This window comes from Equus quagga, unplaced genomic scaffold, assembly GCF_021613505.1.
Source record: "Equus quagga isolate Etosha38 unplaced genomic scaffold, UCLA_HA_Equagga_1.0 73442_RagTag, whole genome shotgun sequence".
In the NCBI taxonomy this organism is placed as follows: Eukaryota; Metazoa; Chordata; class Mammalia; order Perissodactyla; family Equidae; genus Equus; species Equus quagga.
The window spans coordinates 8,518,671-8,531,992 of NW_025802777.1; the positions used below are offsets into that span (position 1 = coordinate 8,518,671).

The following is a 13,322-nucleotide window of genomic DNA, read 5'->3' on the forward strand; positions in this document are numbered from 1 at the left end:
TTTGCACTATGTATGGTGTGCATTTTGTTTCAAAAACCACAGTATAATAGAGATTTTAAGGCAGCCGATCAACCCTGGAATATTTCTCACCTTCCCACATATGATCAACTTTTTCGGGGCCTGTGAACAGGCTGCTGGGAGGGGAAGACTGGCAGGACCTATTCGCTTTCCTACAATTACATTTAAAAATGGAACAGTCTTCAGGGCCTCTATTTCAGCCACCTGGACAAAGTCACGTGTGTCTTTTCAGACCTCTTTAAGGCTCCATTAAAATGTCTTTGTGGTTCACAATTCAAATACAGATCATCTCTAATTCAAATACCAATCATCTCTGGTTCAAAGTTGCTGTCACCATTTTAAAGAAAGCCCATTTCTGTTCATTTTATTTCTTTAAGTGGGGAATGTAAAGTAAAAAAAGGAAATTAAAGCTATTGGTTCCATGTAAACATTTTTATAATTTGTTCAATTTTTAAGGCACATGGAGTTAATGTAAATCATTTTAACATCTAAGAATACAAAGTTCGCACTAGTAACAAATGGTAGTCTCTTCATTTACCAAGTTTAAGGGCAACGTTGTAAATCTTGTTTCACTCCTAAACAGATGTGAAACATGAACAATAGTGACACATACTAGACACAACCTCCAAAACTGTATGGCTAAAAAAGAAAGCAGACTGCTGGAGTCTCTCACGCTCAGATAAATCTGTAGCAGCCAGTAACAGGGACAGAAAGTGACCATAGTATCAAGGACTTTGTTTCTCTTATTAGACATTTTCCACTAAATCCCAGAGCAGTTACTGTTAATGAATTTTACTCTCTTCCAAATGAATTGACATAGAGCAGATGTATACTTTTTTTTTTAATGAGCATTTTAGCATCAACCGCACGCTACAACCAACTCAACAAGAGGGTTTTCTGTAAGATGTGCGTAAATGTCAAAGGAACACAGCCTGGCAGATAATGCTCAACCCCTGTGAGGTCTTGATGAGTATCTAAACAGCCTCCCATTTTGTCTTCCATGCCTTGAGTTGGAGCCCAGCAACCCAGCCCACACACACAGCTGTTGATGAGATGCTGGCTACAAAGATGGTGGAGGGGAAGCCACAGACAAACCAGAAAACCCTTTTGAGTCAACAGTTTCCACTTCTTCCCCAGTTTGACCACTTACCAGAACTGCCCGAGGGTAGTCACCACGAACTTAAACTCCTTGGATTTTCCCTGCCTGACCTCGAAATGAGATAATAAAGGGCAGAAAAACAACAGAGCCAGGCTAGCCCCACACGCCATCATCCTGGAGAAGTACGGTGTTAGGTCTTAGAGAGAGCAGTCATTAGAAGGAATCAAGGTGTGCTTGATTCACATTTCAACACCGGGCAGGGAGATTCTCCAACTTGCAGCTGATTTTAAGAGTCCTCCTGAAAGCATGGTCTCCGTGAGAGGGACTGGAGCAAGAGAAGGCATCGGAAAGGGAGCTGGAACAAAAGACACAGACAGGCACTCTCCCCCGTTGCCTTCCCAGGAACCAGAGGCAGTGCATTATGGAGGCAGTGACAAGGCAGAGTGGGGACCCTCCATGGCTCCTGGTCCCTGCCGGTCCCTGTGGGTCTGTGGACTCTACAGTTCTCACCCCTGTGAAACCTGATCACAAGCATCCTCTCTAGCTCTGCAGTGCGGAATCTCTTTGTTTTGTGTTCTCTATGGATGATCATCAAGGCATTCCCAAGAGGTTCCCTCTCAGCCCTCTACAATAAAGTGACACAAGACCACACATGAATGAGACTGTGTGTGCTGTGAAGGTCTGTGTGTGAGAGAGAGACTGAAGCCGGGGAAGATGCTCACCAATAAGTCACCAGTAGTTATCCAAGTGTAGTGACACTTCCGGTGATTTTTTTCTTTCTTCTTTATACTCTCTGACATTGTTTTAAAATAGGCATATATCATTTTGTAATTACAGAAACAGTATTTTCATTCTAAAAAAAAATTAAACTACTATTTTACAGGAGAAAAACAGGCTATGCATGATTATGAAAACTATCAGAGACAGACAAATTTTTTAAATCGAAGGAGGAATTGAACCCAAACTTAATCTGCTTTGAAACAAACTGAAAAACACGTGCCCTAAATATCATGGGTTACAATGTCAGTGAAGGGCAAAGACGTACATTAACATAAACTGGGCAATTGGTGTGGATAACAACAGATACTGAGATTACTCAGATACACAAGTGAGTTGACAAATTACAAGGCCACGTATGATTTGGTGTTGAGTGGATCCTGGATATTGTTAAAATATAGGCATTATTTTGCAAAGGATGGTTACTGGGGGAAAATGCAAAGAACACCATCTTCTCATAGCCTCGCTTGTACAACTGAGACAGAAGACGGAGAACACCCAGCTTCACTTCATTCTTTTCGCAACGTCCGAATAGGCATGCTCGATCTCCTGGTCAGCCGGACACGTGTTTGTGAACTCGTCCCTAGCATAAGCATTGTTCAAGTATCTCCAGATGCCAGTCATTTCAGAAGGAAATTCAAAATCTCTGTATCTCTTGGCCACAATCTGAAAATGAAGAGGAAATAATCAGCAAAAGGAAAACCCACCAACGTAGGCACTTAGATCAGACAATCCACTCTTTGAGGCGTGTAGTAGATTCTCTTTCTCAGGACGTCACCCTATAGCCCCGCTGGCTACCCCGAGTTGCATTTTGACTTTGCATGGGTCATACTGGGTATGGGAAAGCTTGTAAAGGTTCTGGACTGGAAACAGTGGCTCCCCACAATCCTGCCCACCAGTTCATCATCAATGATCCTTGTGATGCGCTGACATGAACGTGCTCTGTCCTGCAGTGGGTTTCTCCTAATGTCCCCAGCAGTTTTCTCTTTGTGTTCTGCTGCTGTGTTATTTGGTGCCTAAAGATTTGTGACAGATCTTCAATTCAGATTGTGCCAGGACCACTGTGAACTGTCCTCTTTCTCCTGCCTGCTCAGCCTTACCTCCTGAAATCCCAAATATCGGGGTATGCTATTCCTACAGATGTCCACCATCCTGCCACTGACAGGATCATTTCATTGTGCATCTTCTGTGTGCAGAGGATAGATTCATGAACAAAATGGACACAAATCCTTACCTCATGGAAATAGTGGATGTAAGGAGAGGGCAACTGAGAATAAGCATCGTGGGCAACACAATGGTGTGGGATGTTTCCTTTGGCTGGAGAGGTGCCGTTGGGGAATTAGTCACAAAGGAGGGTGTATACCGTTGGGGACTGTATCAGTTTCCTGGGGCTGCCTTAACAAAGGACCACAGACTGGGTGTTTTAGAATAAGAGAAATTGATTCTCTCACAGTCCTGGAGGCCAGAAGTCCAAGATCAAGGTGTTGGCAGGGCCACACTCCCTCCGAAGGCTCTAGGAAAGGATCTGTTCCAGGTCCTTCTCTTCTAGCTTCTGGTCATTCCTTAGCTTGTGGCAGCATCACTCCAATCTCCAAATATGTGTGTGTGTCTCTGCGCCCAAATTTCCCTTTTATTAGGACACCAGTCATACTGGATGGGGGACCCACGCACGCCACTCTAATATGACCTCATCTTAACTGATTACATCCACAAAGACTCTATTTCCAAATAAGGTCACATTCTGAGGTCCTGAGGGGCTAGGACTTCAACATTTGAATTTAAGGGACACAATTCACCCCCTAACAGGGACCCAGGGCTACAAAGGCAGCCTTGGGATGTCTGAATGACGTGAACATGGGACTTACCACAAATTAGAAGATCTCTGGGACTTATTTCTCAGATTTTGGAGGCTAGCAGCTATTGGTGCAACAAAACAGGACCATATAACGTTCAGAAAGCCCTAAAGTGTTTACCACCTTTTGCCTGAATTCAACCTACTGCTCCTACTGATGTTTAACGTGAAGAATTCTGCTTTCCTTTCTTTTTATTTTTTTTAAAAGATTGGCACCTGAGCTAACAACTTTTGCCAATCTTTCTTTTTTTTTTTCTGCTTTATCTCCCCAAATCCCCCCAGTATATAGTTGTATATCTTAGTTGCACATCCTTCCAGTTGTGGCATGTGGGACGCTGCCTCAACATGGCCTGATGAGTGGTGCCATGTCTGCGCCCAGGATCCGAACCAGTGAAACCCTGGGCCGCTGCAGTGGAGCACAAACTTAACCACTCGGCCACGGGGCCGGCCCCTCTGCTTTCCTTTGGTTTGCATTTGCCTGGTGCATTTTGTCCATCTTTTTATTTTAACATTTCTAAGTAAATTTGTTACATGTATGTTTCTTATAGATGTAATCTTGTTTTTATAGTTTCTAATTTAATGCTTACTTCGTTTTCCATCTTTTTGTGTATATTTGTGCATTTGTGTGTGTGTTTCCCTTTCTGGTAGTTTAGAAAGTTCACGGTCCGCTTCAATTCTTCCAGTCATTTCTTACATAACTTTAAATAAAGGGAATTCTCTATTTCTTGATTGATCAACTTTAGATGATCTCTATTTATTCCTGACTATGACAAATGAGGAAATTAGCATAACTACACTTCTTTCCATTTCTTCTCCCTTCTGCCCCTCCCGTTGGTTGTAAGCACATCCAAGTTTACTGTGTATTTTGATTCTGTCCTGTACCTAGAATTCCCACTGTTGTTTAGTCTTAGTTCTGGTTTTACATTTAAATAGGCTCTATATTGACCAGCAATCCTTTTATACCACACATCTTCTCTGTTCCTGGATCCTTACTTTTATTTTCGTTTTATTATTTCATCATATAGCAATACTATTTTTAAAAATGGCCCAAGAGTGCTTATTTTATTGAGACCAGAAGTCTAGGTAAAAAGGACAATTTACCCTGGATATAAAATTCTTACATCACACATCCTTTCCCTTAATTCTCTATAAATATTAAACCACTGTTTTCCGGTTTTTAATGCTGTCATGGAGACTTATGAGGCCAGTCTGAATTTCTTCCCTTTGTAGGTGGCTTTACTATTTATTATTTCACTATCAGTGCTATCGTTGTCGTTGTCATTGTCTGAGTGCCCAAAGGCTTCTTTTGCATCCTCCCAGTCCAGGACCTCATCGAACATGTCTTAGTGTCCTGGTTGCTCTGGACAATATTTTTCTAATCATAGCACGTTGTTTAAACTGATGGGTCAAGTCATCCTTGGGTTCAAAATCATTTTCCCCAGGAGCTTCCTTTCTTTCTTTTTCCTTTCCTGTTCTCTTGTTCCTGACTCTGCACATCTGGGATCTCTCTAATCTCCTTTGTCTCTTGTTTCTTCTGCATTAGATTTGGGATGATTTTCTCAGACCCACCCTCCGAATCCCTGACCGATTGCTGCGACGTCTTTTTCTCTCTCTTGCTACTTCTAATATAACTTTTATTTCTGAAACTATCTTGTCCTTGTCTTTTTCGTGAGCTCTGCCAGCCTGATTTTCATCTTCTTTGTGATGTTATGTTTTTTTTGGCATCTTGTGTCTTGTCTTTGAGCTTCTTCTCAAAAGATCCACGCTCTCTTTCTTTTCTTTGAAGCCATAGAGAAGTCTCTGTCTGGAATGTTCTTTCATCTACTGGAGCAATTCTTCATCAGATATGTGTTTCTCACCTGCCTTTTCCTCTTTTTTCCTTCTCTTTATCCCTTTTCCCCTCCCATTTTTGGTCTCCTTTGTCTACATGGAGGTCCCACTTGGACTCTTTCTGGTTATTAATGATCTTTTAATGAGGCAGGTCAATTGGTCCTACTATTCCTTAAAAATAGTGTGGAGCGCAAAGAGACCGAGATGGGGCAACTGGTAGACCAATTTGGATATTTACCCTCAAATACCCTCTCCCCAATTGCTGATCTGTACTCTGCCCCAGGGACACGTCAGGGTGAGGGTTAGGGTCAGGCTTAGGGTCAAGGTTAGGTTTAGGGTTAGGGCATCTTCCACTCTGAGGCTCAAAGACTAGGCAGGAGGTCACCATGGCTAAAAATGACGCGCTGGTAATTCATAGTCTCTCTTAACTGGTTCACGGCTTGTTTCTTTTCTCTGCTCACAAAGCAGTCACAAAGCAGAATCCTGCCTCTCTTTTCTCTGCTCACAAAGCAGTCACAAAGCAGAATCCTGCCTCCCTTCTCTCCTCCACTCCACCTCCCCTCCCTGTGCCTTTGGAAAGAGGACAGATGGCAGAAAACAAAGATGGCTCCTCTGTATGGCTCCTCCTTCAACTCTGCCTCCCCAGAGATCTCAGCTTGACAATGATCTCTGTAGGGATATTCTTCACTTCTCTGTGGCCCACTCCATGCCCTACGTCTCAAACAGAGAAGTCTGGGCTGGGTTTTTAAGGACTGTGTTATTTACTTTTACAAAAATCGAAACCTTGCTAAAGATATAGAGAACCACGCCTTGGCTCTGTGACAACTTGCACTGGAGGAAATTTCTTCATCTTTGAGTTGGTGATCGGTCCTTTTCTGGTTTTACGAAAGATGAAGCTAATGCTCTATTTTTTCAAATTGTTTTTGCTGGGTTTCAGGAAGGGAAATAAATTATGAATTCCTTTACTCTCTCATCTTTTACCATAAATTCCTTTAGACTGATTCTCATTTCCTTTCAGAAGTGCTCCATCCTGGAAGATTATTAAGCTGTTTGATATTTTGAGTGCTAAATGGCTTTGAAGATTTTGCTGTTAGGTCTTACATTGGAGCCATGTACTGCTTTACTTTACTCTGAAGTTTACCCTTTCTACTGAAAACTTAAAATAGTCCTTTTTTATAGAGCCTTAACAAGTTGCAATTGATGTTGTTTGGCTGGGGTATTTCTCTTGCTCTTCCCCAACATCCGTGTACCTCTGTGATGCTACACTAGTCATAGAAATGATTAGAACACATTCACTAAAGGGATTAAACCAGAACACAACTACATAAGTATTTGTTGGAAAATAGCTCCCAAACTTCCAATTTGGACAATCACCAATGTAGCAGGTTTGAGGGGCTGAGAGGCTTTCATTAAACGTTAGATGTCGGGGCACTGGCAAAGTTATGGAAAAGAACATTCATGTGTGGGATCAGCAACATATTTAAGGCTTGGATTTCAAATTGGTACTCCTTGAGTACAACAGGGAAAAGAGAAGAAAGGGGAGAAATGGGGCAAGGATTGGGAGGGGCATAAGGAAGGAAGAAGAAATGCAGGAAGAGAAAGACAAGGGAATGACGTGGGTAACCAGTGGTGGCTGGGAGCCCACAGGAGCTTCAGGGCCACAGACTGTGTGACCCTAATTGGTAAATTTCTAATGCCAATTCAATGCGTTATCAGAACACAGGGCCCTTGACTTGTATTCCTCTGTGTCTTCTCTCCCAACTGCCCTATCCTTATACCAAGGGCCTAGCTCTACACCTGGTGGGATTTCATCATCGAGATGGCTCAGAACAAGTCTTGGGCTTCTTCCTGGGGCATCTGGGCTACTGAGGGCCAAGGACATAGCGACAGTGATAATCAGAGTTAACACCTGTAAGTGACAGAGAGGCAGGGGGCACTACTGAGAGACAGCCGTAACCAAGGAGTCCAAGCAAATGTGGGGCCATCTGCCTTGGAATCTCAGGATCATCCCCGGAAGTTCTGATTTCGTAGGTCAGGGGCTGGATGAGGGCATTTACATTTCTAACAAGCTCCTCTAACAATTCTTATGCCTGCTAATGTTGGAGAATCACTGGTCTAGGGAACCTTTAAACCCTAATAGTATATGACCCATGACTCTTATTATATGAGAAGACAGGATGCTCAATCTGGCAGAGGCCCAGCCAAGGAGCTGTCAGCTACTCCCTCGCTGTAGAAGGTGGATGTTTAGTTTACGCCAATTATCACCAACAATTGACTGAATTCATACTTTAATACTCACAGACTCCACGCATCACCTCTAAGCCTTCCCTCAAGCTGCTTTCACACAACTTTTCCTTAGTCTGTGGGGGTAAGACTTGAAAAGAGAAGGAGAGAGGATGGAGGAAGGGAAGCCAAGTTTGCAGATGCTTCTGGAGAATATGTGAAGAATACCTAAGAATATCTATATATCTGAAACTTGGGGTTTGGCTGCCTCACACAGAAATAAGCTAGACTTTTTAATTCAAGAGTCCACATTTTAGATAGTTTTGATGTCTGGCCAAAACACAAGTCAAACAAAATAAAACAAAGCCCCATTCATGTATTCAGCACCGCGGTAGGAGGAACGACCAACCTTAATAATATGGAGCTTGGGTAAGAGGTTACAGTCGGCGAGCGTGAGCTCGTCTCCGTCCAGGAACTTCCTTCCAGAAACAGCAACTTCCTCAGTGCTGTCGGCATCTATTTCATCAGGCAGAGGGCTATTTAAGTAATTATCCAGCTTCTTCAGGGCCTTTAACAGGTTCTTTTCATAAACTAAACAGAAAGGCAAAAAAGGACTAAGATAAGCCATGTGAGTTAGCGTCACTTTTCTCTAGATGTGAAGGAAGGAGACTGTCCCCTTTCCTTCCCAAGACATGGCCGGTGGGCAGTGGGGAGTTGGGAAAGAAGGAGGTGGATTTACAAGATCTGAATAAATCACTCATTCCTCCCTTGAAAAGAATGTTGGTGTCTACACAACACTGCTACTTCTAGAACACATTCATTTCTTCAAACATCTTCATGGAAATCCCATAATGAAGTAGGCAGTGGCAGAAGGTTCATTTGAACAGCTGGGTCCCCAGCTGAGAACTCCTGGTAATGATTACTTTCCCCTAAAAAATGTCATCTTCTGGGCTCTCAACCTCTAGAAGAAGTGCTCAATCTCTTGAACCCCATGTGCAGACTCAAAGTTGGAAGGACTTTTTCTTATTTCTAGACACAGGTCCCTCCCCGCTGTGAAATGAGTCAGAATTCCCAGGATCTCAGAAGAAGCCCCATCAGAGGCTGCATGGAGGTCCACGTTGCAAACCGAGAACAGGAAGATGGGAGCTACTCACTCTCGTGTGCATCCTTCTTGGTGTTCTTAATAAATGCTGAGAATTTGGCAAACACGTCATTTCCTGCGGAGTTAGAATCAGGGTGTTGAGTTCCCAGCTTAGGGTACCTTGAAAAATTCAAAATGGAAGGATCACACACAAGCAGCGTTTGAGTTAGGATAATACAACGGGGAGGGGGGAGTATCTTCCTCAGAGTGGATATAAAAATGAAACCTTCCCCTTGAATATCTTCCTAATCTTTTTATCTTCAAGGTTGGAAGCAGCACATTCTAGGGAAAGCATGAAACTGACTGTACTCATCCTGGGACACAGGGCCCCACCTGGCCTCGCTGGGCTTCATTGCCTCCCTACTAAAATGAAGGTGAGGGACCAGAAGGTTCTTTTCCAGGTCTAGCACCCATGACGTTGTCTGCTAACACACACGCCTACCTTCCAGCAGTGTATGTACCTAGGAAATGACCCACCCACACAACACTGACCAACCTCCTCCTCCTCACTTCCTGCTGTCAAACCCTAATCACCAGCCTGCAGGTGCAGAGCAAAGAAATCCAGCCACCTTAACTCAAGGGTTCCAACCTCGCTCTGTGTTTTCTGCAGCACACCACGGTATAGTTAGGAAGTAAGCACCATGGCCGCAGAAAACCAAACACACAAAGCCCAGAGCTTTAGCATGGTCTGTGAAGGGGGAAAGTGACGATCGAGCTGTGAAGGCTGTTTTGATGAGGCCTACCTCGGGGGAGCTAATTTCTCCTCTAAGAACTCCTCGATCTTATTCACATCTGTCTTGACTTCACCATCAAAAGTCATAAAAGGAGGGTTTGTTCCGGGCGCCAGGTTCTGCAGGTCCGCGGGTTTCCTGGGTGGGAGGGAACGGCGGTGTTTACAGGCAGCCACAGAGTTTGGGTTCATTTCCAAGGCTTAGCCATGCCCGCCCCAACTTGAGAGAAACAACCCTTGAGGATTTCAAAGCAGGTTGTGGGTTTGCAAAATGTCCTACTGGTGATGAAAGTGGGGCCCTTTTTCTGGATATGGACGTGAAAAGTTAACTCTCCCCAGTGCTATCAACCAGGAGTACTGTTCAGATGGGCTTTCCAGAGGTTCACAGCTGACCAGTAACTGGCAGAGCAGGTTCCTGATGACACCCCCACTTTACGCCTCCCTGATCACGTCTGATCCAATCCTGTAATTACTGTTCGCCCAACACTCAAGCTTCAGTTCAGGGTCCTGCCTGTGGATGGACATGCCATGACATGGTCTAGTGGGTCCTAGTATAGTAGTGTGTATGTGTGTGTGTGTGTCTAGAGAATAGGGCACGGTTATTTCAATAATGCAGAAACCTTGTCTTACCTTTTCAGATCCACTGTTGTCACATTAAATATAACGCCCTTCAGCCAGAGTATCATAAAGAGACGCTGAGAAAATGGGCAATTTCCAATACTCTCACCATCGCAACCAGCCTACAAATTGAAAAAGAAATCTTTCTCAGAGCCAGTCTCACAGTTGTATTCCGCAACACATGCACACAAAATCATTATGAATTTCTGTGAATAGTCACGATACTATAAATATCTTTCTGGGGCCATTTCACTCAGCTTCTCTGCCAGGGGGAGGAGGGGGGAGAGGGGAGGGGGCACACACTTACGCTGCACTGAGCATTTTCTTTCTACCTTCCCACCACCTCACCACTTCCTGCCACCTTGGGCCTCCGAGTAGCAGTTTACAGAGGGAAAGAGCAGAGCAGCAAGAGGGAACGCCCTTTGCTACTCAAGGCAAAGAAGAAACACATGTTCTTTCCCTCCCTCCATCTCTTGATCCTCTCCAGAAGCAACACATCTCTCTTTCCAGGAGGATCACATTTAAAAAGAGACTGGCAGACTCTCCCACCGGGACACCATCCCGCATAGTCTCTGCTCCGCTCGTCTACAGAATGATCCCTGGACATTATAAAACTTCTGCGTCCCCTCCTCTGATTCGGCTTGGCAGAGTGATGGGGGACATTTGTACTTAGAGGGCAGATTATTGCACAGTTGGCATCGAGGGTGGAAGGATATGAAACGGTTCCTCTCTGATGACCCAAGGCAGGTCACATACACACATAGCTCAAACATGGGCATGGAAACATACTGAACACACATCCCCCTTCTCATGGGCTCCCGGCAGAGGGGAAAGGCAGATGTTGGGGAAGAGAAGTGACATGCGGGGCTTCGAAACTCCTAGGAAGTTCCGAAACTCTTCTTTCTCTTCCCACCTTTCTCCACTCCCCACATGGCTGACATGGTTGTAGTGTGAACAAAACGCTGCTGGAAAGGCAGAGAGGTGGCTTGGACACACTCCTCGCATCCCAGACTCCAGGCACCACACTCAGCCGGACTTCAATGATCAAAACGCAGCCACACTTAACCCGTGACGTCCATTTCTGCCAATGTCATCAAAAGAAAGTTTAGAGGAAAGCACCATGTCTATGACTCAAATAACAGAAGGACACAAGGCAGAAAGTGAGCTGCCGGTTTGGGAATTGAAGAAAGGAAAAAAGATGCCTCAAGAAAACTGGACAACTTAAGGAGTACTTCAGAGAGTCAGTTCTCTGATAGTAGTGTTCTTAAGTCACTTGGAGAGGCTATTAATAACAGGATGTCCCCACGGATTAAGAGGCTAAGAGACACACAACCCCATTTTAAAAAGACTTGACCGGCCTCTTCACAAAAGGCGAAATCCAAGTGGTCAATAAGCACATGAAAAAGTTCTTAACATCATTAGCCAGCAGGGCAATGCAAATTAAATCACAAACAGATACCACTACACACCTGCCGGAATGGCTAAAATGAAAAGATCTGACAATGTCAAGTGTGGACAAGAATGCAGAGTGGCTGAATTCCCATTCACAGCTGGTCAGAGTGCAAATTGGCAGAACTACTTTGGAAAGCTGTTAGGCAGCAATCTACCAAAGCTGGATCTGCATTTGCCCTGTGACACAGCAGTTCCACTCCCAACAGCGGTGCGCGTTTATGGGCGTAAGAGACACACATACAAATGTTCTTAGCTTCAGTATAATGGCCAAAACCCGGAAACAACCCAGATACCATCAAGAGTAGAATGAACAAGCAAATTGTAGTACATTCATGCGATAGGATGCCACACCACAATGGAAAAGAATTAGCTATTCCTACAAGCAGCAGTGTGGATGAATCTCACACTCACTATCTTGAGAGAAAGAAACCAGACTCAGAGGGACCCTGGATAACTCAATGGCGGAGAAGTTCAAGTGAAGGCAAACTTCCCTGTGTGACGGGCGTCAGAATAGCAGTTGCCCCTGGAAGCTGCCTATTTTCCGGGAAAGATGGGAGGGAGGTAGAAAGGTTCTGTATCTTGATCTGGGTGGTGGCCGCACAGGTATATTCACTGACAGAGTCTTAAGATTTGGGTACTTTATTGCATGTTTTACTTTAATACGGAAGAAAAGAAAGTAAAACTATTAATTCAGAAAAAAAAAAATACTGAGAGTCAGATCCAGTGGGTCTGGCATGGGGCCCAGGAATCTGAATTTCTAACAAGCTCCTCCAAGGGGATAGGATACTGGTGGTCAAGGAGCCATGAAGATGATGGTGGACTTAATATGCTCACACAGCCGCCAATGCACTCAGATAACTGAGTTCCGAGTCCTCTAAGCTCTGGGCGCTTGCTTCACACTCTTCCAGCTCCTCTTCTCTCCCTTCCTGCCCCAGCATCCACCTGCTAGAGGGGAGGGGCTGAGAATTCCCTCGGCTGCAGTCTGTGAAGCTGCTGGGAGCTTGACGGGTGGGGAAGTGGACAATTAGGACCCACGCACCCAAAGGGCCCTGCAATAGCGCCCCCTCAGCCACCTGAGGCCATTCCCCACCTCAGGGTCCCTTCGCCTCAGGGCCATTTTGAAGGCTGCCCATCTCCTCCTCTCTCTATTCTGGAGCAAGAAGTGCAGAGCTGAGTTCTAGAAAACTCCCAGCGGCTTGCTACTTGGGATGCCTGTGAAATCACGGTGCTTTCTTAACTCCTGCAGGTTTGGGCAGAGTCAAGCCAAGGAAAGGGGAGGGGGGAGATGAAAGCACAGGGACACAAAGCCACATATTTCGGCCAGTCCTGACTTGTTCCGCAGCTTTTAAACCTCTTATTTTTATGGCAGTTACACTAAGCACAGTAAAGTCTGAGATAAGTTCTGCAGAGTGGGGCAATTGTTTTCTTTCTCTCTCTCCCTTGTCTCCCTAACCTTGGGAATCCTGTTAGAACTCATTCCGAATGCCACAAATCCCCGCTGAGCCCGGGCGTCCTTCGCTTCGGTCGCTGGGTGTCTCGGTGAAGATCCCCAGCACAAAGGGCCCAGTGTCTGCGGCCGACC

The 13,322-nt window shown here is 44.9% G+C and overlaps 1 protein-coding gene across 1 annotated transcript in view; it reads right to left on the minus strand.

Annotated features, from left to right (window-relative positions):
• Positions 1–469: 469 nt before the first annotated feature.
• The window catches only part of LOC124234295 (chloride intracellular channel protein 6-like), a 40,553-nt gene continuing 27,700 nt past the window's right edge, over positions 470–13,322 (minus strand). The window contains exons 2-6 of the mRNA XM_046651585.1: positions 10,301–10,410; positions 9,684–9,809; positions 8,954–9,060; positions 8,209–8,390; positions 470–2,560 (exon numbers count right to left, since the gene is read on the minus strand). Of these exons, the coding sequence (XP_046507541.1) occupies positions 2,399–2,560; positions 8,209–8,390; positions 8,954–9,060; positions 9,684–9,809; positions 10,301–10,410 (687 nt within the window). The 3' untranslated portion in view covers positions 470–2,398. The remainder of the gene's footprint in view (positions 2,561–8,208; positions 8,391–8,953; positions 9,061–9,683; positions 9,810–10,300; positions 10,411–13,322) is intronic.